The sequence below is a fragment of the Nannospalax galili genome, unplaced genomic scaffold (assembly GCF_000622305.1).
Source record: "Nannospalax galili isolate Female #2095 unplaced genomic scaffold, S.galili_v1.0 scaffold1428, whole genome shotgun sequence".
In the NCBI taxonomy this organism is placed as follows: domain Eukaryota; kingdom Metazoa; phylum Chordata; class Mammalia; order Rodentia; family Spalacidae; genus Nannospalax; species Nannospalax galili.
This window is the reverse complement of record NW_008358817.1, coordinates 721,474-748,471: the sequence shown is the minus strand read 5'-3', so window position 1 is coordinate 748,471 and position 26,998 is coordinate 721,474. Positions and strand designations below refer to the sequence as shown.

Genomic DNA, 26,998 nt, shown 5'->3' with positions numbered 1-26,998 from the left:
GACTCGAGATGGGCTCCAAGTACCCACAGTCTGTCCGCTTCTGCCTGCCCCTGTGGGCCCTGGCACTGCAGGCCACTTTCACACTCCTCTTTACCTTCTTCATCTCCTACGATACACCCTCAGTGGATCAGAAGTTCATGGAAACATATCAAGGTAAGGGGCCTGGGGAAGTGGTCACAGAGGCAAATGGGGCAGGGGTAGTCTTCCCCAAAAGCATTGTTGCTCTTTTCTAGAGAAATCCTAAAGAAAGGAATTTCTGTGCTTACATAGATTGTGCTGATACTCAGCTGACAGTGTAGGCCCTGATTTCAGAGTGGCCTGGACATTACCTCTTCCATGAAGCCCTCCTGGATTTGTCAGCACGGAGAGCCTGCTTGCCTGTGGTCCCCAAATTCCCTGTGTCCAGTGGTCTTTTTAATGCTGTGCTTCTCTTTCCTTTGTGTCAAGGACTGTCATGTTGTATCATATGATGGGATACCTCCTTTGCTCTTTCCTTTAAAGATTATTTGTAATTATGTGTGTGTGTCTGTGTCTGTGTATGGAGTGCAGGTGCCTGCAGAGACCAGAGGCATCAATCCCTCTGGAGCTGTAGTTACATATGGGAGGTTGTGAGCTGCCTAGTGTGGGTGCTGAGAATCAAACCTAGGTCCTCTGTAAGAGCTGCTGAGCCAGCTCTCCAGCCCCAACCTTTGCTCTTTTCTGAACTCCATTTTCCCCTCTGCCCTGCCTTCTCTCTTGGGGGCTGGGACGTCTGCTTTTGGTGCAACCAGAGCCAGAAAGAATGGCTGGTGGGGCACCATAGGGTAGTGGTTATTTTATATGCAGCTTAAAATAGACTCGGACTGTGATGAGAGCAACTATAAACAAGACAGATGTCCACAGCACTGTGAGTTTGCTGCTGTAGAAATCCCAAGATGTGTCTGAAGCCTCTGGCGGGCTGACAAGATGCTCATGCTAATGGATGGGTCTCCTTCGCCATGGCCTAGAGACAGAGCCCCAGCCTGAACCTGACCTGACCCACTGCTACCTTGTGCCTCAGTGATGGGAACTGACCTGTTGGCTAAAAGCAGAGGTGAGCAGCCAGGGGCACCTCGAAGGCAAATCGGTCAGAATGATGTGGGATGGAGAGCCCTGCTCTACCTCATGGCTGGTTCTCAGTGCCAGAGAAGCAAGACCTAGGCACAGTTCTAATTTATTTTCATTCACTTCTTTTATCTCCAACACAATGTTTATTCCAATTCTATGCATTTCTTTGTTTCTCCACTCATTCGAGTATCATACTGTGTATGGGGTCTGGGCAAGTGGAGAGTGCAGATACTCTTATTGAACACTTGCTGTGTACCAGGCATGATTCTAAGAGCTTCATGGTGGGCCCTCACAACAACTCAATAGGGCGGGTGCCCATCTCCATCTCTCATTGAAGAAACAGGCACCTGGATGTTAAGTCATTTTCCCAGGGTTGCCTAGCGAGCATTGACATCAGGGTGACACAGTCATCCTTGTTTCAGTTGCCATGTTCCTGACTCGTAGTCTTTTCACGCATGGCTCCTTTCACAGTAGGGCCAAGTCACTTGTCATCTAAGCAGTTAGTTGTAGGAGCCACTCAGCCAAACTGGTAGCTTGGCACCAGGGGCCTCACTGCCTGCTAGCCTCCAGCATCACTACATTAAATGCATTTTATACATTAAGCCAGGCATGGTAGCATATGCCTGTAGTCCCAGCTACTTAGGAGACTGAGGTAGAAGGATCACTTAAGCCTAGTCTGGGTGACATAGACTCTCATCTCAAATATATACGTATGTATACACACACATATGTATCGAATTATAATACATACACACAGATGTAAATTCAAAGAGAGTAAAATATAATATACATGATATTATTATTATTATCTTTTTGAGACAGAGTCTCCCTGTAGCCCCAGCTGTCCTGGAACTCACTATGTAGACTGGGCTGGCCTCGAACTCACAGAGATCCACCTGCCTCTGCCTCCTGAGTGCTAGGATTAAAGGCGTGTGCCACCATGCCCAGCTTACATGATATTTTTAAATAAGAGTGTCAGTCCCCCGTGGAGCCCCTTGTCAACACTGAAGACAGTGGGTGTAAATCCATTTCTCACATCCCCTTGAACCTTTTAGATTGTTTTGGTTGCCAGATATGGTAGGCACATCTGTAATGTCAACAGTTGGGAGGCTGAGGCAGAAGGAACATGACTTCAAGGCTAGCCTGAACTACACAGCAAGTTCTAGGTTAATTTAGAAAAAAACTTTTTTTTAATATTTTATTATTTTTATTTTATGTGTATGAGTGTATTGCCTGCATGTATGTGAGTGCACCCGTGTCGTGCAATGCCGCGGAGGTCAGAAGAGGGCTTCGATTCCCCTGGAACTGGAGTTAAGGACCGTTCATAGCCACCATGTGGGTGCTGGGAATTGAACCTGGGTCCTCTGCAAGAGCAGTCAGTGCTCTTAACTGCTGAGCCAACTCTCCAGCCTCCAACCCTATCTTTTTGTTGTTGGTGGTGGTCTTTTTGAGACAGGGTCTCCCTGTAGTCCCAGCTAGTCTGGAACTCACTATGTAGACCAGGCTGGCCTTGAGCTCACAGAGATCCACCTGCCTCCCGAGTGCTGGGATTAAAGGTGTGCACCACCATGCCTGGCTTTTTTAAAAAAATAAATAAATAAAACAAAAACAAAACAAGTTCTGCCAAGTTTTTATTAAAGAAAAACAATCCAGGTTTACTTTTCACCTGTCTGCTCTGGCATGCTTCTAATAATACCAGAATCACCTGGGTCGATGATAGCCAGTACGCAGACTCCATAGTATTTCCTGCATGCTGTGCCCAATTCAATATTATTGCCTCTGTAGTGATGGATGCCAGTTTGGGTCAACTTGGCATAGTATTCTATTTCAGATTTCCTTAAAGCTGGGCAGTTGTTGGTGAGGATGACCAGTTTGGCCTTGCCCTGCTGGTCATCTTCAGAGTCTACTTGTACCCCAGCATGTACTTTCCACTTTTCATAACAAGCTGGAGCCTAGAGTTGATCAACTCCAGAGACTTTTTCGTCTTCTTTGTGGCCACCATCTTCGTGCCTTGGGTGTGGATGGCCCCCAACCAAGAGCAGCCACCAAGATGGCTAGGGAGGGAGAAAGCGAAAAACCCTATCTTTTTTTTGGTCTTTTTGAGACAGGGTCTCCCTGTAGCCCCAGCTGGCCTGGAACTCACTATGTAACCAGGCTGGCCTTGAACTCACACAGATTTGCCTGCCTCTGCCTCCCGAATGAGTGCTGGGATTAAAGGCATGTGCCACCATGCCCAGCCCAGAATACCCGATCTTAAAGAAAAGAGAAACCATATCTTAAAGGAAAGAGGGAGGAAGAGAAGGAGGGAGGGAGAGAAAAAGGAGGGAGGGAGAAAGGGAGGGAAAGGAAAGAAGGAAGGAGAGAGAGAGAGAGAGAGGAAGAAAATTTGGGGCTGGGGGGCAGCCTCAGTGGGTAAAAGCCCTTGTTAAGTAAGAGCACCTACTGGCCAAGCATGAGGATCTGAGTTTGAATCCCCAGCACTTACATGAAAAGTCAGGTGCAGCCATGTACTCACCTGTAACCCTACTGCTGGGAAAGGAGCACAGAGACAGAGGCTCCCTGGGGCCTGCTGGCTGCCAACCTAGCTCTGGGTTCAGTGGGAGACCCTGTGTCAAGGGAATAAAGTGGAGGGTGATAGAGTAGGACACCCGACCTCCTCTGTGGCCTCTGTGAATGTACATGGGTGAGGATACCTACATACATACACACATATATCATGTACACACACACACACACACACACACACACCATTGTCTTGGTGAACTTCCTGTCAGATCTGATTAGATTGATAATTTTTTAAAGATTGATTTTATTTTTTTTTAAATATTTTATTGGCCAGGTGTGGTGGTGCACACCTTTAATCCCAGCACTGGGGAGGCAGAGGCTGATGGATCTCTGTGAGTTCAAGGCCAGCCTGGTCTACATAGTGAGTTCCAGGACAGCTGGGGCTACAGGGAGACTTGTCTCAAAAAGGCAAAAAAAAAATTATTATTTTTATTTTATGTGTATGAGTATATTGCCTGAATATAGGTAGGTGCACCTGTGTTGTGCAGTGCCTGCAGAGATCAGCTCACAACTGCCAGTAAATCCAGCTCTGGGGAATCTGACACCCTCTTCTGGCCTCCAAGGGCACCCACACACATGTGGCGCGCACACACACACACACACACACAAAAGAAGAGAAAAATAAATTTTAAAAATTTAATGAATGAACAAATAAATAAAAAGCATTAAAATAATTAACATATATATGGATAAATACCATCAGTTTTCATTATTAATAAGCTTCAGTTTCTCATGTTTTAGATAAAAATAAAACTTACCATTTTATTCCAGCAACCCCTAAGGATGGTCTTGGGCCTCTTCCAAGATGCATGTTCCTTGCTCTGCTAATCATAGGTCTGGATGACATGTAATCAAACCAAACAGGCAGGCCTGAGGGACCAGAAGCAAGGAGTTAGAGTCAAGACACATTTAGGAAATAAAACCACCTACACTTGATAAAAAAGAAGTCAGCCAGGAATGACTCCAGATGTGTGATTGGGTTAAGGCTATGCCACTTCCTACATTGAGAAGCACAAAGGCCAGGTGTGGGGTAAATAAACAATCATATGTTCATTCTGATCTGAGATGTTTGTGAGATGCTTAGGTGAAGCAGAATGCACCAGTCATCCATAGCTGTGTAACAACCATCTCCAACATAAGTGCCTTAAAATAGCAACCATGTAACTTAGCCATGACCATAATTCTGTAGCTCAGTAATTGGGTAAGGCTCAACTGGCAGTTTCATCTAGGGTTACTCAAGTATCTGCAACCTGGAGGTTTTACTGGGGCAGGATGGGGCTTCTTTTTCCATGGCTGGCAGTTGGTACTAGCTGGGAGCATCAAACTAGTCCAGACTTCCCATGACAGCAGAGGAGCTCCCATAGCGAGGGAGGGCAGGCCTCCAAGTGGGAGTTCTTGTAACATATCTATTGATCCCATTGGCCAAAGCTGATGACAAGTCCAAACTCATGTGGGAGGGGTCTACACTGAGGCATGTTGCACTGGGGGCATTACTGGAACAATATAGCATGATCTATCCTGAGGTTACCAAATTGGGGAAGTATCTCTTGGGCCCTGTGCTGTGTAAACCACCTATTGGCCCCCGCCCTCTGTTCTACTCAAGGAGCAGGCCATGAGAAGACAAAAGGGGTTTCCTAGTGATGAGTAAATACCCCACCCCCAGCACCTCCACCTGGGCCTGCCGCTTTGGGAAACCTTTATTTCTCTCCCCAGATTGCTAGGGTAAGGGTGAGATTTAGGGATCAGAGACTCTGAGGAGGGGAACAGCACAGGCTGCCCAGTCTGTAGATCTTTTCCCCTCTGGGAGGAAGCCTGGTCCAGAGCCTGGGGTCAACCAAGTCTGGCCTCAGAGCAGTTGGTACTGAAGTTTCCATAGGCCAGCAGGAGAGGCAGGATTGCGTGGGCCAGTCCAGAAGGGGAAAGGGGCAGGAGGCCTGTGTGGATAGATGCAAGGACTAACTGCAGGTATCCAAATGCACAGGTACAGAGAGGGACAGTATTGTCAAAGTCATACAGCTAATGTGAAGCAGGCACAGGAGGCAGCTCCTTTCACAACACCAAGTCCAGCAAGAGTCAGCGTATCCTGCCCATCTTAAAGATCAGGAAGCTGGAACATAGAGAGCCAGACCTTGCTCCAACATGTAGACTCATGCCCCCTTACCTTCATATAGCATATGCACAGAGAGGCAGGAGGGTGCAAAGTTCAAATCTCCCCGTCACCATTTACCAGCTGTGTTACCAGTGCTAGTCACGGTAGCCCTCTCTGCCTCCCTCTCTCCATCTGTAAAATGGAGAGGCTAAATGGTGTTACCATACAGACTGTGAGGCTGAAAGACCTCCCTGGCCCAGTGCTTGGAGGCTCCTTATCACCCAGAACACCTTGCAGTCCGTTAATCAGCCCTCTCTGATACGGTGCAGAGCAACTCTGAGGCTCTGAGAGGCTGAGGCTGACACCAGTGGGGATGCCCTAAGCCCCAGAACAGGACTCAGCTCTAGGCTGGAGGCCCAGGGAGTGAGACAGGAGATGAGTAGGTCTGAGCCTGAAGCCTCAGGAGGCTGAAGAAATGAGATATAGGGGATGGGGAAGGGCAGAGGGGTGCCTGAAGCCAGATGTTAGCAGAGTGCACAGTTCCATCAGCAGCTCTCTGTTGAAATTGCTGCTCTAATCTCTTCTTCCTGACTGAAGCACAGCTCCTCCCTCAGCTCCTGTACCTGGAATTGGTGGGAGCTGGGCCAGTGACGCCCTGTCCCACCCCATGTTCTAACTTCCTGACCTCCAGGGCTCACCACTGCCTTCATCCTGACTACTCTGCTCTCCATCTTCTCTAGAATTTCAAGAGCTGTAAAGTTACAGAGACTATCAAGCCCAATCCTATAGTTTCCAAACTGGGAAACGGACAGTTAGAGATAGGAAGAGACTTGTCTAAGATCCCCTAGCCTCGTGAGGCCAAAAACAGAGCTGGAGACAGCCTTCTTGGCAGAAGTACCAGGAGTTCAGAGCTAGGTTTCACTATAGTTGTGCTGTGTGGCTCTGGGAAAGTCACAGACTCTCTGGGAGTCCCTCCACCCTCTGCACCCCCTAATGAGTCCAGGCCCCTGTGCATACATCTTTGTGGCAAAGCTGTAGATGGTGGTGTTTAAGAGCGTGTCTAACAAAAGAGTGAATTTGAATATTTCAAGAGTGGTATGTGGTTTCTAGTTGGCTGTAGTCCTCCATATTCCCAAATATGCACCCTACCTTCATACATGTACTTCCTGCTTGGCTTCTGAGGAATCTGAACCATCCTAAGAGGATGTGCAAAGGGAACCCTGCCCCCACCATACCCTCCTAACCTTGCCAAAGAGATACACAGGGAAGAAGAAATCTTCCCTGCATCTCCCTCTCCCAACGTCTGTCTTTGGAGGGCCAACTCCCGAGGCCCCAGATTCCATGACAGTCCTTGATCCTTGGTGACCTCCTGCATCCCAGGATGTCATCACCTACCAAAGACCTAAGTGCCTGATCCTGGGTATGCATGTTCTTCCATGGAAGCAAGTTTTGATGGCCTCTGACACCAATAATGAGAGAGCCATCCTTGTCAGCAGAGCCAGGGTTCGGTCTCAAGACAGGTGAGTTCCTCCTATGGTGATGGATGATAAATAGCTATCCCTCTGAGGGAGCACTCTCCACATGCCAGGCCCTGTGACAGTCTCAGTGGTCCTACAGGCATGGAGCCATCCTAAAGAGACACTTCCTTCAGACTGTTAAAACAAGCTGGAATTTTCCCCTAGGAGTCTCATGCTTGGGGAAGGAAAAGGCTGAAGCCCAGTGCCAGCCAGAGGGGGAACTTGTCTTCCCAAAAGAGATTTCACACAATGCTGACAACTTGTCAGACTGACCCCCTTGCAGGAGAGACTGAGCCTAGACAAGGATGGGTCAGTGATGGGATGGGCAGGACCACTTAGAAGTGCGTACCTCTGGTCAGTGATGGGATGGGCAGGACCACTTAGAAGTGCATACCTCTGGTCAGTGATGGGATGGGCAGGACCACTTAGAAGTGCGTACCTCTGGTCAGTGATGGGATGGGCAGGACCACTTAGAAGTGCGTACCTCTGGTCAGTGATGGGATGGGCAGGACCACTTAGAAGTGCGTACCTCTGGTCAGTGATGGGATGGGCAGGACCACTTAGAAGTGCGTACCTCTGGTCAGTGATGGGATGGGCAGGACCACTTAGAAGTGCGTACCTCTGGTCAGTGATGGGATGGGCAGGACCACTTAGAAGTGCGTACCTCTGGTCAGTGATGGGATGGGCAGGACCACTTAGAAGTGCATACCTCTGGTATTCTATTTCAATCTATAGTTGGAGGAGGACTGATCCTTGCATCTTCATCCCTCTTCCCAATATGGCCACATTGAATAAATCTCCTTTTTGTGGTTTTCACTATTAATTTGGCTGTTTTAATTGTCTTGCTAAAGATGGTGGTGGGGTTGGAGAGATGGCTCAGTGGTTAGAGAACTGGCTGCTCTTGCAGAAGACCTGGGTTCGGATTCCAGCACCCACATGACAGCTAACAACAGTCTGTAACTCCAGTTCCAGGGAATCTGACACCTTTTTCTGTCCTCTGCAGGCACTGCACTACATGGGTGCACTTATATACATGCAGGCAAAATACTCATACACATAAAATAGAAATTAATTAATTATTTTAAAAAAGATGATGGCCAAGCCTGGCTTGTTAAGGCTTCCAGAGCACAGGCTCTGACCCTATCCTAATTCTGGTAACAGACCAAACACTTGAACAAGATATTATTGCTTTCATATCTCCCAGTACCTTCTGAAGTGGGTAGAATTGCTTCTATTTAGCTATCAAGACAAGTAAGCAACATATAAGGCTATGAGGCAGAAACATAAATTTCCAGTTTTTAAAAAAATTATTATTTTTATTTTATGTGTATGCGTGTATTGCTTGGATGTATTTGAGTGTACCCATGTCATGCAATGCCGGCGGAGGACAGAAGAGGCTGTCAGATCCCCTGGAACTGGAGTTACAGACAGTTGTTAGCTGCCATGTGGGTGCTGGGATCCGAAGCCAGGTCTTCTGCAAGAACAGCCAGTGTTCTTAACCGCTGAGCCATCTCTCCATCCCCCCAGGTTCTTTTTAAAGGTTTTTCTTTTTATTTATGTGTATGTGTGTGCATCTGTGTGTATGTATGCACTTGTGTATCTTGGTTCCCTGGGAAGCCAGAAGAGGGCATTAGATCCCCTGGAACTTGAGTTATAGGTAGCTGTGAGTCACTTGACATGGATCCTGGGAATCAAACTTGGGTCCTCTAGGAGCAGCAAGCTCTCTTAACTGCTGAAACAGTTCTCCGGCCCTGAAATTGCCATTGGTATACATCAAAATTGGTCAACTGTTAGCAGGAATAAGATTTAGCCTAATAGGGAATGATAGAGCTGGGATCAAAGTACTATCTGAACTCAAAGTCCATGCTTTCTTCTGTAAAAAAAGATAGCCAGGCTGGGCGTGGTGGCGCATGCCTTTATTCCCAGCACTCAGGAGGCAGAGGCAGGTGGATCTCTGTGAGTTCAAGACCAGCCTGGTCTACATAGTGAGTTCCAGGCCAGCTGGGGTACAGGGGAACCCTGTTTCAAAAAGACAAAAAAAAAAAAAGATAGCTGGGCATGTTGGCACACACCTTTAATCCCAGCACTTGGGAGGCAGAGGTAGGTGGATCTTTGTGAGTTTGAAGCTAGCCTGGTCTACATAGCAAGTTCCAGGCCAGCTGGTGCTACAGGGAGACCCTGTCTCACAAAGACCAAAAAAAAAGGGGGGGGGGCAGGTATCAAAATGGTTCAGTAGATAAAGGCACCTGCTGCTAATCCTAATGACCTGAGTTCAGTCTCCAGAACCTACAAGTTGTCCTCTGACCTCCACAAGCATGCCCGGTGGTGGTGGTGGTGGGGGGGGAATGTATCCTTCTCCCTACACACAAAATAAATAAATAAAATGTAATAAAAATTTTTTGAGACAGGGTCTCTTTGTAACCCCAACTGGCCTAGATGGACCTCACTGTGTAGACCAGGTTGGTGACAGAAATTGGCAGGGAAGGTGGATCAGTCAGTAAAGTGTTTGCCATGCAAGTACGAGGACCTGAGTTCTGATCTCCAGCACACATGTAAAAAGCTAGACAGAGCAGCAGCATGCATCTGCAATCCTGGTGCTGGGTTATTTGAGACAGGAGGATCCCCAATTCACTGTCCTACCGGCCTAGCCAAATTGGTGAGCTCCAGGTTCAGTGAGAGACCCTGTCTCAAAAAAAAAAAAAAAAAGTGTGAGAATAAGGAACAAAGACACTAAACATTGACCTCTGATCTCCACACACATGCACAGGTACTTGCATGTGCACACACACACACACACATACACTACGACATGGACACACACACAATTACCCCAGGTATGGTGGCTCCGGCCTGTAATCCCAGTACTCAGGAGGTAAAGGCAGGAGGATCAAAGTTCAAGGCCAGCCATTGACATATAATGAATTTGAAGATTCCTGAGCTACCTGTGACCCTGTTTTGAGAAAAAAAAAATGTTAGCAAGGAATGGGGTGCTTGCCTATCATCCTAGTGTCTGTAAATCCTTACATCTCCTTAAATTTGACACCTAGGGCTGTAGAGATAGCTCAGTGGTTAACAGCACTTGCTGCTCTTGCAGAGAACCTGGGTTTGATCCCCAACAACCACATCTGGAGGGTCATAACCACCTGTAACACCAGTTCCAGGGAGATCTGATGCCCTCTTTGGGCCTCTTCAGACACTGCATGCATGTGGTACACATAGACAAGCAGGCACACACACAAGTACACATTAATAATAATAATAATAATAATAATAAGGTTCTTGAAGTATTTAAAAAAAATCTGATGCTAGCACTGGGGAGGCTGAGACAGGAAGATTGTGAATTCAAAGCCAACCTAGGCTGCATATGAAACCTAGTCTCACAAAACAAGCAAGCAAAAATTGTTTACTGTCCCCATGCTGATGGCAGAAAATATAAACACTGAAAATAAAACAGGCAGACATCCCCCACAGCCGGCACCTCCCCACCCAGAGGACGTATCCTGGGAGGAGAAAAGCCCTGTAGGATCTCCTGCCTCTGCTTCCATTCCATCAGGATGCCAGGAAATGAAGACTTCGGCCCTCTGTTCCTACTACCACAGAGCTGCCTGCCGCCATGACTCCCGCATCACGAGGGACCAAATCCCCTCAGTGTTCATTTGGAAACCACACACAGATGGGAACATACACCTTTCTGGGAATTGCATCCTTTGGCTTTCTGTTGGCTGGAGCTGGAGATCAGCTGGAGATATATTTGGAAAATTGCCAAAGGTGCAAGACATGTTTAAGCGGAATGTAAGACCAAGGTCTTCACCATCATGGTTGTGTCATTTGGCTCTGTCCTCAGGCTCATGAGTAGATCAAGGTGGGAGTGGCCTGGACGCCATTTATTTTGAGGTTATCACTATAACGGGTGTGCTGATCAGTTGGGCCGGATACTAAATATCCAGATCTCTACAAGCCTGTCCTGTGATTTTGGATCCTTGGTTCCCTGCTTCCTTTGCTGCTGTCCTGAGCAAGATTGGAGACCGGCTTTGAGTGAGAGCTAAAAAGACAGAGGAAGAGGTGGGAGTATCAAAAGCACATGCTACTGAGCCGACAGCCAGGCCACAGCCAAGTTCAAAAATTCCAGGAAATGGCTGAGTGTGGAGATCCAGCACCCCACTCCATGAAGCACAAGTTCTCTCTGTGGAGCTACCTAGAAACCTCCACCAGGAGCTGACCTCCCCTGGAACTGTGAACACCTGACTATCGGGAGGGACTTCTGGCCTCCTTCACTGAAGACAAGAACATCTTTCTGAACCACCTGACATCATACTATGCTGGGAAAGAGATGGCTGTGACAGAGAACATTCTTTAGGAAGAGCCTTAGGTACAGCCTTAGGGGAGGGCTCTCTATGCTCTCTTGGACTACATTTGTGCAGCATTTTAAACATTGTGCATGAGATCAAAGGTGAAAGCAAACACTTGTAAGACATTTACTTAATTAGTAGAAGGACAAGCAATGTCTGATGGCTTTTTTTTTTCTTTCCCCCAGACTGTCTCCCTCCCCTCTTCCTTAATGTGTCAAGGCCCCAGAATGATTTGGGGTTGTTTTTAGTGATAATGTTGTTTGGAAGAGTTTATACTTCTGAGAGTTTACCTAACTGAAGCCGGACAGAGACCACTTATGAGTAATATTTTCTTTTGTAAACAGCAAGAAATTCTTCCTCCCCCTTTTAAGAATTTTCCTGTCAGTGCCTTATCCGATGAAGTAGGGCCTGACTGTAGTTCTTCCTCCCCCATTCCCACCCCAAGTGTAGCTTGCAGTCTTTTAGTTCTGTTGTATTGTGTGTTTGAATGCCATGCCTTGCTGATAATGGCCAAAGAAGGAATATGCATGAAATTAGAAGGGCACTGAAAGCCAGGTGTGGGTGCTGGAGAGCTGGCACGGGGGTTAAGAACATTTGGTGCCCTGCCGGAGGATCCAGGTCAGTTTCCAGCATCCATGTCAGGCAGCTCACAACTACCTGTAACTCTAGTTCCAGGGGATCAGAAGCCCCCCTCTGACCTCTTCAGGCACCTATACACCCTTGGCATATACACACAGACACACAAATAAAAATAATAGAAATAGCCGGCGTGGTGGCGCATACCTTTAATCCCAGCACTCGGGAGGCAAAGGCAGGTGAATCTTTGTGAGTTTGAGGCCAGCCTGGTCTACATAGTGAGTTCCAGGAAAGCTGGGGCTACAAGGAGACCCTGTCTCAAAAAGACAATAATAATAATAATAATAATAATAAGAGAAATAATTTTTTTTTTAAAAAAAGCTAAGTATGGGGGCTGGAGAGATGGCTCAGAGGTTAAGAACACTGTTCTTGCAGAAGACCCAGGTTTGAATCCCAGCACCCACATGGCAGCTAACAACTGTCAGTAACTCCAGTTCCAGGGGATCCAACGGTCTCTTCTGTCCTCCAAGGGCATTGCATGACATGGGTGCACTTACCTACATGCAGACACTTACCATGTGCATTCCTGGTGCCCATAGAGAACAGAAGAGGGCATTGAATCCCCTGGAACTGGTATTACAGACAGTTGTGAATCCTTTCTTTCTTTCTTTCTTTCTTTCTTTCTTTCTTTCTTTCTTTCTTTCTTTCTTTCTTTCTTTCTTTCTTTCTTTCTCTCCCTCTTTCTTTCCTTCTTTCTTTCTTTCTTTCTTTCTTTCTTTCTTTCTTTCTTTCTTTCTTTCTTTCTTTCTTTCTTTCTTTCTTTCTTTCTTTTCTTCTTTCTTTCCTTCAACAGAGTCTCCCTATAGCCCCAGCTGGGTCTGGAACTCACTATATAGACCAGGCTGGCCTTGATTTCACAGAGGTCCACCTGCATCTGCCTCCTGAGTGCTGGAATTAAAGACATATGTCACCACGCCTGGCCACCTGCTTTGACACTTTTTTCTAAGAAGATGATTTGGCTTGTGCCAATAGGAGCTCTGAGCCTACCTCTGCCTTCTCTTTTCTGTATAACTTGGACCAAGCTATTCAGCTGCTGTGACTTTAGTGTACATGACCTGGGTGGAACCCAATCCTCAATTGCCAAGCAATTACCTTCACACTATAAGGATGATGTGCCAGGCAGGGACCATGACTCTGTGCTTAGCCATGATATTGCTCTTATTCAACCAAGTCATTGCTCCATTTCCTGTGCTCACACTTGGTCCCTGCCTGAAGTGCTTAGCCAGCATTCCCTTATCTAACCCTCACCTCAGCCCTGTATGCTCTGTATGTTTTACCCCATTATTCAGATAAGATATTTGAAGCCCCAAACAGCAAGCTCCCTGAATGTCCCTTTCAGTGGCCATTCTGTCAAACTCTCACTTCATCCCTTCCCCTTTATTTCACCCCCCAACCCCCCAGTTCTCCAGGATTTGACCCTTATGGCAGCTCTGGGTTTTGGCTTCCTTTCCTCAACTTTTCGGAGACACGGCTGGAGCAGCGTGGCCTTCAGCCTCTTCATGCTGGCCCTCGGGGTACAGGGGACAATCCTGCTAGACCACGTCCTGCGCCAGCCCTTCCACTGGAATGTGGCCATCAATCTGTCCAGGTAACTGACAGCAGCTGGGTTACCTTGGGTGCTCAGAGTGTGCGGTCAAAGAGGGAAGGTTCTAGAAGAGCCAGGACATCTCCCTCTCTTTTTAATACTAATGCCACAAAATACTTAGGACAAACTTTTTCTAAAAGATTATTCATTGTTATTATTTTATTTTATTTTTTATTTTATTTTATTTTATTTATTTATTTTGGTATTTTTGAGACAGGGTCTCCCTATAGCCCCAGCTGTCCTGGAGCTCACTATATAGACCAGGCTGGCCTTGAACTCACAGAGATCCGCCTGCCTCTACCTCTGCCTCTGCCTCTGCCTCTCGAGTGCTGGGATTAAAGGCATGCACCACCACACCCGGCTAGTTATTTTTTATTTTATTTTATGTGTATGCGTGTATTGCCTGCATGTAGGTAAGTGCACCCATGTCATGCAATGCCCTCGGAGGACAGAAGAGGCTATCGGATTTCCTGGAATTGGAGTTACAAACAGTTGTTAGCTGCCATGTGGGTGTTGGGATTCAAACCTGGGTCTTCTGCAAGAACAGCCAGTGTTCTTAACCACTGAGCCATCTCTCCAGCCCCTATTCATTGTTATTATTGATGATGATTGTATAAAGTTATGCAATCAATATAAACTAATAGAAAAATTGAGAAAATGATTAGACAAAAAAAATCATAAATGTCACCAGGCGCGATGATGCACACTTTTAATCCCAGCACTCGGGAGGTAGAGGGCAGGCAGATCTCTGTGAATTGAAGGTCAGTCTGGTCTATATAGCGAATTCCAGACCAGCTGGGGCTACAGGAAGACCCTGTCTCAAAAAAAAAAAAAATCAGTAATGTCACCCCCAGAGAGGTAGTCTCTTTGATTTTATTTATTATTTCATTTGTATTTTATGTGTATGAGTGTTTTGTCTGTGTATATATAAATGTACCACAAGCATGCAGTACCCACAAAGACAGCAATGGATCCCTTGGAACTGGAGTTACAGGCTGTTGTGAGATGTCATGTAGGTGCTGGAAACTAACAAGCCTGGGTCCTCTGTAAGAGCAGCCAGTGCTCTTAACTGCTGAACTAGCTCTCCATTTTAAGAAACAATCTCTTAAAAAGATGGAAGGAAGGGTTGGGAGTTTAACTCAGTGGTAAAGCAGTTGCCTAGCATGTTCTATCCCCAGCACTACAAGGAGAGACTGTAGGAAGAGGAAGAGCAGGAGGAAGAGGAAGGAAGAACTCTCGATCCTCAGATGCAAGCAGACAAGAAGTAGTCATCCTTGCATTTTCTTTAAACTAACATTGATCCCTGTAAATGCACTTATGTGAGATGGTACAAAGTGTCGAAACTGCAGTGGAACTAGAAGTCAGAGGTGGTTACCTAGGCAACCAGTGAGTGTTGATAAGGAAGGAACATCACTTAACCTGTGTGCTCAGTAAACATTCTCTGTATTAACCTAGATGCAGAGGGAGATTAGTTGATAGATAGCAGAGAGATGGATAGATGGATAGATGATAGATAGGATAGATAGATGATAGAAGATAGACAGACGCAGACAGACAGATAGGCAGACATGATATATGATTAATAGGTAGATATGATAGATGATTGATAGATTACAGGTGATGGATAGGTGATAGATGATTGATAAATAGATAACAGACAGACAGACACATTAATGTGGAGCTCTATACTTAAAAAAGGCACTAACAGGGGGCTGGAGAGATGGCTCAGTGCTAAGAGAACTGACTGCTCTTGCAGAAGACCTGGGTTCAATTCCCAGCACCCACATGGCAGCTACAAACTGTCTTTAACTCCAGTTCCATGGGAATCCGAAGCCCTCTTCTGACCTCCATAACATTGCATGACATGGGTGCACTCACATACATGCAGGCAACACACTCATACACATAAAATTTTAAAAAAATTTTTAAATTTGAAAATTAAAGCCAGGTGTGATGGCGCACGCCTTTAATCCCAGCGCTCGGGAGGCAGAGGCAGGCAGATCTCTGTGAGTTCGAGGTCAGCTTGGTCTCCATAGTGAATCCAGGCCAGCTAGGGCTACAGGGAGACCCTGTCTCAAAAAAAGTATAAAAAAAATAAAAATTAAAAAAGGCACTAACAGGACTGGAGAGATGACTCAGCAGTGAAGAATATTGGCTGCTCTAGCAGAGGATCTGGGTTCAAGTCCCAGCACCCACATGGCAGCTAACAACTGTCCTAACTCCAGTTCCAGGGGATCTAACGCCCTCTTCTGACTTTCGAGGGCATTACACATGTGTGATAGACTCACATGTGCAGGTAAAACACTCATTCACATAAAATAAAAATACAGGGTTTTTTTTTGGTTTTTTTGAGACAGGGTCTCCCTGTAGCCCCAGCTGGCCTGGAACTCTCTGTGTAGACCAGGCTGGCCTTGAACTCACAGAGATTTGCCTGCCTCTACTTCCCAAGTGCTGGGATTAAAGGTGTGTACCCTCACGCCCAGTTTAAAAATAAATATTTTTTTAAAGAAATTTTTGTTGTTGTTTTATCCAACTCTGAATCTCTCCTGCCCAGGTGGTGGTAATCCCACCTGAGGCCCTGTCCAGGCCATCCCAGCATCCCCTCTAAGGCTAAGCTCAGCCTTCTGGGTCTTGTCCGTGAACAGCAAACTCTCTCTAAGTCCAAGCATTGTGGTGAACACTTTACAGACACTGTTTAGCCTTTCCAGGACAGGGTCCAACGTCAAATATAGTTAAGAAAATAAAGGCTCAGAGAGGGAAAGGCACTTGGCTGAAGGCATGCAGTTCAGTGGTAGGGAAGGCTTTGGATTTGAACTTTCTTTCACTCTCTCCATACATTCCAGAGTGATTTGACATGGAACAGTTCATTCCTTTGTGTGTTTTTTTAAAATCTGTTTTACTCATCTGTTTGTGAGGCAGGGTCTCACTGTATACCCCTGTCTCTCTTGGAACTTACTATGTAGAACAGGTTGACTTCAAACTCATACACATTCACCCTCCTCTGACTTCCAAGTGCTGGGATTAAAGGTGCATGCCACCATACCTGGCCCTAGTTTGTTACTTTTTAAAAGTTTTAGAGGGCTGGGAACGTAGCCGAGTTAGTAGAGAGCTTGCCCAGCATGCAGAAGCTCTGGGTTTGATTCCTGCTACTACAAAAACTGTACATGATGGAGCACTCTGTAATCTCAGTACCAGCCCTTGAGAGGTAGAGGCAAAAGGATCAGTAGTTCAAAATCACTTTCAGCTACACAGTAAGTGTGAAGTCAGCCTGGGCTACATAAGACCATGTCTCAAAAACGGGGGTGGGGGCTGGAGCAATGGTTCAGCAGTTAAGAGCTCTTGCTGTCCTTCCAGAAGACCCAGGTTCAGTTCCTACCATCCACATTGAGTCTCACAACCACTTGTAACTCCAGCTCTAAGTCATTCAACACCCTCTTCTGGCCTCTGTGGGTACCCACACACAGGTGGCATACGCATACACATACACATATGGACACACAAACATATACATGAAAATAGCATATAGTGGCCAAGCATGGTGGCTCACACCTTTAATCCCAGCACTTGGGAGGCAGAGGCAAGTAGATCTCTGTGAGTTCGAGGCCAGCCTGGTCTACATAGTGAGTTTCAGGCCAGCTGGGGCTACAGGGAAACTGTCTCAAAAAGACCCCCCCAAAACGGAAAATAGCATATAGTTCTTTTTTTTTTTAAGTTTAGAACTAATGCCCCAGGGGATTGGCTACTCCGTGGAACATGTCAAAGGGCAGCCTGGGGAATCCTGAAAGTGACTGGGCTGGGGTTTCTGTTGCCTTGATTTAAGGTCACATAGTCATCAGTCCTTGGTACCCAGGCAAAGTGCAACAGGGGCATTTCAGGACTGATCCCCTATGATAGCCGCAGGGTGGATATACCACTGGGTGGTACTTGGAAGCCACTTGGATCCTCCCAGCCGGGACCAAGCTGGAACTGGCTTTAATAGATTTGAACAGTGGCACCCTCCTGACCGGCAGGCCAGGGCTAGGCTGGTGGGCTGTACCTGCCCTGCTTCCTGCCTTGGGAACAAGATCCCCTATCTCCCCAGCCTCACTCAAACTTGAGCTACTTGGCTTGGCCCCAAATGGGTTCTACCTTGAGTCCTTACAGGGCAGGGCCTACCCATTCCCCACACAGTAAGGACTTGGTAATGTTAACTGAAATAAAAATGAAAACAAAGGAATCCCTAAGTGAGTGTTATTTTTTTTCCCCTTGTGTTGGGGATCAAATCAAGGCCTTGTACACACCAGGCAAGCATTCTGCCACTGAGCTGCACCCCAGCTCTTGGTGATTTGTTTGTTCTATTGGGACAAGGTCTCATATATCCCAGACTGGCCGTCAGTTCACTGTGCAGCTGAAAATGTCTTGAAGCTCTTGCTCTTCCTGCCTTCACCTCCCCAGCGTTGGGACCACAGGTGTGCAGCACCACATCAGGTTTATGAAATGCTGGGGTCTGAGCCCAGGACTTCATGCATACTAGGCAAGCACTCTGCCAACTGTATCTCTGGGCCCCAGGAATTTCATAATATATATTATATATATATATATATCATTTATTTGTATTTTATGTATATGAGTGTTTTACCTGCATGTATGTAAGTGTGCTGTATGTATGCAATGCCCGTAGAAGCCATAGAAGGGCACTGGATTCCCTGAAAGTAGAGTTATAGACGGTTGTTAGCCACCCTGTGGGTGCTGGGAATTGAACCTGGGTCCTCTGCAAGAGCAGCCAGTGTTCTTAACTGCTGAACCATCTCTCCATCCCCAACAAGTCATATTTTAATAGTGTATTCTGAAAGCTTCCAGGAGACACTGGCTAGAAGATCCTGGCAGTGCTCAGCCCTCTGGTTGCACTGAACTGTGCTCAAGCATTCTGCTCTTATGACAACCCCCGAGCCACTGCCTCCACCCGAAACACGAAGGCACTGAGGCACAGTGTACCCACGTTTCCACCATCGGAACGTAGCTGAGTTGTGACTCTTAAACACCTTACTTCAAGGTCTTGGCACCTCTGGCTGCAAACTGGCACAATGTCTAAAATCCCATATCTGGCCATCTGCCTTGAAATGATCCTGTCAACTAGGTAAGCTTGTCCAGGTGTGATGACATCCTTAGTTGCCCACATGCTGAGTAGCTCTTGGTCCTTGAAGGTCCCTTCCCCATGCTCCTTGGCCGGTCTTTCCCTTCACATCCTTGAGAGTCATGTAGGACACTATGACCACAGTGAACCAAGTGGGGAAGCTGTGCCCAGACTTGAGAACACCAACTTTAGATCCAGGGGGGCTGGAGTTGAACCTCAAGTTTGTCATTAGTTGCAGTATGGCTATCCTAGTCTCAGTGCCCTCTTCTGCACAGTGAGGGGACACCATGGTAACCTACATAGAGCCAGCTGACAGAGAACTGGCATTTAACTGAACAGGTGTTCTCACTAGCCTCTTTCTTAAAAAAAAAAAAATTTTTTTTTTTTTGGTCTTTTTGAGACAGGGTCTCCTGTAGCTGCAGCTGGCCTGGATTCACTATGGAGACCAGGCTGGCCTTGAACTCAGAGATCTGCCTGCCTCTGCTTCCTGAGTGCTGGGATGAAAGGCATGTGCCACCACACCACGCTCAGCTTTAAAATGTATTTTTTATTGATTTATTATTATTTTGTGTATGAGTGTTTTGCCTGCATGTATGTAAGTGCACCCATGTGTGTAATGCCTGTAGAGGCCAGAAGAAAGTATTGGATCAACCTGGAACTGGAGTTACAGATGGTTGTTAGCCACCATGCGGGTGCTGGGACTCAAACCTGGGTCCTCTGGAAGAACAACCAGTGCTCTTAACCACTGAGTCATTGCTCCAGCTCCTTCACCAGCCTCTTAAGAGCATCAGGATTCTAGATGACAGTCAGAGGGTCACAGCAGCTTTATCAACTCCCTGGGGAGGAGAGGCCACAGAGGAGAGAGAGTCTGCTCAGCTCTGTGACACTTCCTCCAGAAAGCCCTCCCGAGTGAGTCCAGCTGGCACTGCCCTCTCTTTTCAGGGAACCCTATTGCATGCTCAGATGTTCTTAGTCACAGGTTCATGGCAGCCATACCTCCCCAGCAGAATCAGAGGCACTTTGAAGACATAAACGGTTTTCTCTCCCCAATCCCTACTGAGCTTACACATATGTCAAGAGGAGGAATTGATGATAGTGTTCATGATGCCAGCTTCTGCTCATGCATACACTCTTCAAGTGCCAGTCTTGGTGCTAGCTACACACAGTGAAAGACTTCCTTCTAACCCTCACCACGCCACCACCGGGAGATAAATACTCATTCTTGTTTTGCAGGCAGAGAAACAGGCGTTGTGAGATCAAGTGGCTGCTAGGGTGGCAGAGCTGGGATGGGATAGGCTTGTCCTACTTCTAAACCCAGTCTCCGCTACCAGGAGAGGGGTGAGGATGGCAGTGGGTCAGCAGGTGCAGAGTGCCCTCTATTGAATGTTTCCAAGTAGTGACCACAGAAAAGAAATGTAGGATGGGACACAGAATCCAGGTTGTTCTGTCCCAGGGAGAGAAGCAGCTGATTAGATGGGTGGTGACAATGTAGGAGAGCCTCTGTGCAGCACAGGTGCTACCCTGGTGAGGGACAGGGCAGGAGACCCTCACTCTGTAGCAATTTCTGCGGATGGGTGGGCCCTCATTTTTGTTCCCTTGTTGTGTCCTCAGTACTTTGAGCAGTGACAAACAGAGCCTTCCTCATAGCGCTCTCCCCCCCCCCCGCTCTCTCCCTCAGTGTCCGGGTTGCCACCCTGAGCACCATGCCGGTGCTCATCTCTGCAGGTGCCGTCCTGGGGAAGGTCAACTTGGTGCAGCTGGCAGTGATGGTACTGGTGGAGGTGACGGCTTTCGGCACCACCAGGCTTGTTGACAAGCTGATCTTCCATGTGAGTCTGGAGCTGTGAGGGGGGACCTTGGGGAAGGTGGGGATGCAGGGCACTATGTCCCCTTTGATGACATTTTTGAGTTTTAAAAAACATCTAAAGGCTCAAATGGAGTTGCAAAGTGTTAGTCTTTGCCAAATGTTAAACACAGCAAAAGACATTCAACTTCCAAAATATGAACCTGTAGGTTGTACCAGTCTCAGGATTATTATGGGTGAATTCTCAGAGTCCTGCTGGCAGTGTCCAGTGGGCTGGATGTGGATCGTCTTCCTTTAAACCAGTCAGTGTGTGTCAGCGATGTCCTCTGTCACTGGGAAAGAGGGTGGAAAGTCTGGGGCTCTTCTCCTTCATTTGATACCAATCCAAATGGTCCCAGCTCCTCTACCCAAATCCTGACCCTGACCTGGCCCTGAGTGTTGATACAGCTGCCTTCCCACCCCCAAATGAGAAAACCAAAACCCAGAGAGGGGAAGGAACTGCCCCAAATCACACAGCAGCGGTGCAGTTGGACACACGTGAACACTAGAGTCCCAGCCTGTGTTAGGAGAAAAAGCACTGGTCTTGGTGCCGAAGACCGGGGTGTGCACCCCCAGCTCAGCTTGGCCCCCAGCACAGTCCCTGTGATACCAGTCACTTTAATTTCTTGTAACTTCAGTCTTTTCATCCGCTCTGGATGTTGGCACTCCTGCCTCAGAGGTCTGGGAAGTACCTGCATTATTTCACCAACATGACACAGATCTTCAAAATCAAAAAGTTCAAAGGCCTGGAGAAGTGGCTCCGTGGCTAAGAGCTTTGCTACACAAGCATGAGGACTGAGTTCAAATCCCCAGCGCTAGTGTAAAAGCTGTTGCGCATGTACCTGTAAACCCCAGCACTGAGGATGGTAGAGACAAGAGGGATTATTGGGGTTTGCTGGTTGCCAGTCTAGCTCTAGGCTCACTGAGAAACCCTGTCTTAAGGAAATAAAGCAGAGAAGGATTGAGTAGGACACCTGATGTCTTCCTCTGGCCTCTACATGCATCTGTATACACACATGCACACATACCACTCACAGAAAGAAAGAGAGAGAGAAAGAAGAGCATGAAGCCTCTTGTCTGTACCCAATGTCAGGACTTTGGATTTACTGAGAACTATAGGAGTTGGAATAGAGGACAGACTTTTTTAAAAAATATATTTTATTATGCTGGGCATGGTGGCACACGCTTTTAATCCCAGCACTTGGGAAGCAGAGGCAGGCGGATCTTTGTGAGTTCAAAGCCAACCTGGTCTACATAGTGAGTTCCAGGACAGCTCGGGCTACAAGGAGACCCTGTCTCAAATAAGACAAAAAAAAATTTATTATTACTTTTTTTATTGTGTGTATTGCCTGCATATAGGTAAGTGCACCCGTGTCATGCAATGCATGCGGAGGACAGAAAAGACTGTTGGATCCCCTGGAACTGGAGTTACAGACAGTTGTTAGCTGCCGTGTGGGTATTGGGATTCGAACCCAGATCTTCTGCAAGAACATTCAGTGTTCTTAATCACTGAGCCATTTCTCCAGCCCCAAGGACAGATGTTTTAACACAACCAACCTGGCTGCCCAACTTAGAGCAAACTGCAAGAGCAACAGAGAGGAAACTGAAGGGGAACCAGAGAGGAGGCCCCACCCGACCACTGTGCACCAGCAAGTTCCCTGGGGAGGTTGGTGGGAAGTGGCTGGCTTCCAAAGGCGGAACTGGCAGAGTCTGCTTCTGAGCTGCAACTAGGTGTGAAGGTGAAGGTCATGGAGGATCCCAAAGCTTAGCTCTGGAGTAACTAGCTGGTTGATGAGGGCACTGATGAGATAGGACTGCTGGCATAGATCTGAGAGGGCAAAGTCAGGCTTCAGCTTTAATAGTAGAAGGGCTAGGGAGAGGGGGACGGTTGGAGACTGTGTAGGGACATCCCAGTGGGGACACTGCAAGTCTGAAGCTTAGCTGAGCAGGTTTTGAGAAGGGAGGGCAGGTGTTTAGAGTCAGGAGACCCAGGGAGGGGATGGTGAGCAGAGAGAGAGAGGTGCACTCACCCTGTTGCACTGAGTTAGAGATGAGGGCGTGAGGAAGAACCAGCCAACATGACTGATCATGGCAGAGAGGTAGGAGGATACTGAAAAGGGCTGGCGAGCTGGAAGGCAAGTGAAGGTGTAAGGTGGGTCTAGTGCTGCTGGTGGGTCAGGTAGGATGTGTGCTAGCAACTGGCCATTGGATGTGACAAGGGAACCTGACAAGTAAATCTAGAAAGGGGTGGGGCAAGAGTCTGTGTTTGACTCAAGATTAGGGGATGAGGGAGTGAGAGTTGTGCAGGGGCACCCAAACCTCCCAAGGATCGTCTGTAAAGAGTACAGAGAAGCCTGGCATGGTGGCTTCTACCTGAAATCATAGCACTTGGTAGGTGGAAGCAGGAACACCTGGAGTTCAAGGTCATGCTTGGCTACATTGTGAGTTTGAGGCTATCTTGGGCTACATGAAACCCTGCTGCCAGTGGAACAGTGTCCTCTTGAACTCTGAACAGCTTTAAGTTGCTCATGTTCCTGTAAATAACCTAAACTAACCCCCTGATCCACCAGGTTGCACACACATGGGTAGAAGTCTCTTGTTTCTGTCACTATGGCCTATCTGAGGTGGTAGCAGACATTTATTCACTTTGTTTATGTCTCCTCAGAAAAAGCTGACACAACAGGCCTGTTGAGAGAGAGAAAGGGAGGGTAGGGGGAGGATACAGGAGGAGGGAAGGGTAGAAGAGAAGAGATAGAGAGGAGAGAAAAGATGATGGAGTCGATGATGGGATACAGAATGAGATGAAAGGAGACTTTGTTTATTAAAATGGGTGATGATTAGCGTTCAGGAGAGTAAATTGGGGGCTGGATAGATGACTCAGCAGTTAGGAACTCACAACTGTCTGTGTCTCCAGCTACAGGAGGACTGGACTGGATACTTGCACAGACACTGCACTTACGTGACCCCCCCCCATACACATAATTAAAACTGAAAAATAAATCTTTTATTTCTTATTTTTTTAATTTTTTAATTTTTTTTTTATGTGTATGTGTGAATTGCCTGTATGTAGGTAACTGCACCCATGTCGTGCAATGCTGGTAGAGGTCAGAAGAGGGCTTCGGATTCCCCTGGAACTGGAGTTAAGGGTAGTTCATAGCCATCATGTGGGTGCTGGGAATCAAACCTGGGTCCTCTGCAAGAGCAGTCAGTGCTCGTAACTGCTGAGCCATCTCTCCAGCCCCCTGAAAAATAAATCTTAAAGTTTAGAGAGAAGGGCTTAAAGAGATAGCTTAGTGGTTAAGAGTAGGTCCTGATCTTGCAGAGGATCTGAGTTTGGTTGCCAGCATCCATGCTGGGAATCTTACAACTGTCTGTAACTCAAACTTCAGAGGATCCGATGTGGGGCTGGAGAGATGACTCAGCTAGCCATCTCTCCAGCCCCCTGAAAAATAAATCTTAAAGTTTAGAGAGAAGGGCTTAAAGAGATAGCTTAGTGGTTAAGAGTAGGTCCTGATCTTGCAGAGGATCTGAGTTTGGTTGCCAGCATCCATGCTGGGAATCTTACAACTGTCTGTAACTCAAACTTCAGAGGATCCGATGTGGGGCTGGAGAGATGACTCAGCTGTTAAGAACACTGGCTATTCTTGCAGAAGACCTGGGTTCGAATCCCAGCACCCACATGCAGCTAACAACCATCTGTAACTCCAGTTCCGAGGGATCTGATACCCTCTTCTGACCTCCAGGAGTATTGTATGCATGGTGTGCACATGCATACATGCAGGCAAAACACTTAGACACATAAAACAAAAATTTTTTTAAAAAAGGGCAAGCATTGCTGAATAGTGAGACCCTGTCTCAGAACAACGTAATAGAAAGAAACAAGGAACACAGGCAATGGAATGGGGAAGTAGACCCAGAGCCTGATGGTGGGCCTGCAGGGTGAGGGAGGCACCTCTCGCCCTGTTCAAGCAGTCTGCAGCCTGGCCCTGCCTCCTAGGCAGGGACTCACCTTGTCCTTGAAGTCAGTGTGGTTCTGCAGGATGGCGCGCTGGTAGGTGCCTGTCCGAACATAGTCCTGCATCATGTTCTGCTGCTGGGACAGGTAGCCATAGAACTGGAATAGAAACACACCAATAGCACATGGCATGCAGCAGGACAGATGGCCTAGCTGACAGGCCATGTGATGGACAAGCTGATGGCATAAACCTCCCTCTTGAGGCCAAACACCCTCTACAGGCCCAAACCCCACGGCCGACTGTCAGCTACTCCAGAAAGGGAAGCAGGGGCCTGATGGCAGTCCCTGAGAGGGACACTGCCACTGCCATCAAGATGCCACTTGGACCTGGAGGCCACCCAGGAGACCACAAAATCTGCCATGGGTGGGGTTCTAACATCCAGGGGCCAAGTGTCCCATCTTAGGGCCCCAAAGAAGAAGAGGAACAGATGGAACAAAACCCCAAAGCTCAGAGTGCCAGGCAGATGAGGTGCAGTATCTCTCTGTAAGACAGGCCGGTCAGGAGGCAGTGTGGCACCTGGCAGGGCCATAGGCTTTGACATCAGGCAGACCTGGCTTTCCCATCGTGGCTCTGTTGCATAAAAGCTGTGTGACTTGGAGCAAGTCACTTAACCTCTCTGAGCCTCAGTTTTCTTATCTGTAAAATGGGGACAATAACAGCACTTACTTCCTTGAGTTGTTGGGAAGGTTCAGGTGCTTCTGGGCAGTGCCCGACACCCACCAAGGGTTTAGGACACTGCTATTATTCTGTCATTATGCTAAACACCTGGGGACCTGGGTGTCAAGAAACCCACTCACACCTCACAGATGAGGAAACTGAGGCCCAGCAAGCAGAAGACACCTGCCCGAGGCTATGCAGCTAGTAAAGTACAGAGCTAGGATGGGCCACGCATGTGGACCTACCCTATGCTTAATAACTGGCTCTCACTATGTAGCCCTGGCTGACCTGGAATGCACTATGTAGACCAGGCTGGCCTTGAACTTGCAGAGATCTGCCTGTCTCTGCCTCCCAAGTGCTGGGACGTGCGCCACCATGCCTGGGCTCTTTTACTTTTTAAAAAATATTTTTATTGGGGCTGGAGAGATGGCTCAGTGGTTAAGAACACTGAATGTTCTTACAGAAGACCCGGGTTCGAATCCCAGCACCCACATGGCAGCTAACAGCTGTCTGTAACTCTAGTTCCAGGGGATCTGATGCCCTCTTCTGACTTCTGTGGGCATTGCATGACACGGGTGCAGTTACACACATGCAGGCAATACACTCATACATACAAAAAAAATTTTTTTTTGTCTTTTTTTAGACAGGGTCTCCTTGTAGCCCCAGCTGTCCTGGAGACCAGGCTGGCCTCGAACTCACAAAGATCTGCCTGCCTCTGCCTCCCAAGTGCTGGGATTAAAGGCGTGTGTCACCACGCCTGGCCCCACATAAAATTAAAAAAAATTTTTTTTAATTAAAAAATTTTTTTTCTTTATGTGTATGACTGTATTTCCTGCATGTGTGTAAGTGCACCCATGTCATGCAATGCCTGAAGAGGTAAGAAGAGGGTGTTGGATTCCCCTGGAACTGGAGTTATGGATGATCAGAGGATCCAATGCCCTCTTTGGGCCTCCATGGGCACCTGAATGCATTTGGAGGACACATACACGTGCATATAAATTAAAAAATTAAAATAAAACCCAGGAATGTAGCTCAGTGGTAGAACACTTGCTTGCCATGTATGAAGCCCTGAGTTCAATTCCCAGCACTGAAAAAGAAAAAAAAAAAAAAATCCAGAAAAACTGATAACACAGAAATTTGAACTGTAAAAGTCACATCTCTGAGGGAGAGGGAAGGGGCCTCTGCTCTAGGGCTTTCAGAGGATCGAGGTGGGAAGGGAGGGGATGAGCTGGCAGCTTGCTGGTGGGGCCTACCTACAAACAGTCTCCTTCAAGGAGAAAACTTTACTTCCTTTTTTTCTGGGCTGGCTGAGTGCTTAAGAGCACTGGCTGTTTTTGCAGAGGACCCAGGTTTGGTTCCCAGCACCACATGGTGCTTCATAACCCCTTGTAATTCCAGCTTCAGGGGATCTGATGCCCTCTCTGTCCTCCTTGGGCACCTGCACACATGTTGTCATATACACACATGCATGTAAATAAAGGAAAAATAATCTTTTTGAAAAAAAAAAAAGCCAAATATAGTAGCACAATTCTGTAATCCCAG

General features: G+C 47.3%; 2 protein-coding genes across 2 annotated transcripts in view; one reads left to right on the top strand and one right to left on the bottom strand.

Moving 5' to 3' along the window:
* Window positions 1-26,998, top strand: part of Rhce (Rh blood group CcEe antigens) — a 50,366-nt gene continuing 23,368 nt past the window's right edge. Inside the window, exons 1-3 of the mRNA XM_017795383.2 lie at window positions 1-153; window positions 13,644-13,830; window positions 20,619-20,769. Coding sequence (XP_017650872.1) covers window positions 9-153; window positions 13,644-13,830; window positions 20,619-20,769 — 483 coding nt within the window. The 5' untranslated portion in view covers window positions 1-8. The remainder of the gene's footprint in view (window positions 154-13,643; window positions 13,831-20,618; window positions 20,770-26,998) is intronic.
* On the bottom strand, window positions 2,697-3,088 carry LOC108490150 (60S ribosomal protein L30-like). The gene is given in 2 exon segments (XM_017795384.1): window positions 2,697-2,977; window positions 2,980-3,088. Coding segments are annotated over 2 exon segments (345 nt in total). The 3' UTR covers window positions 2,697-2,741.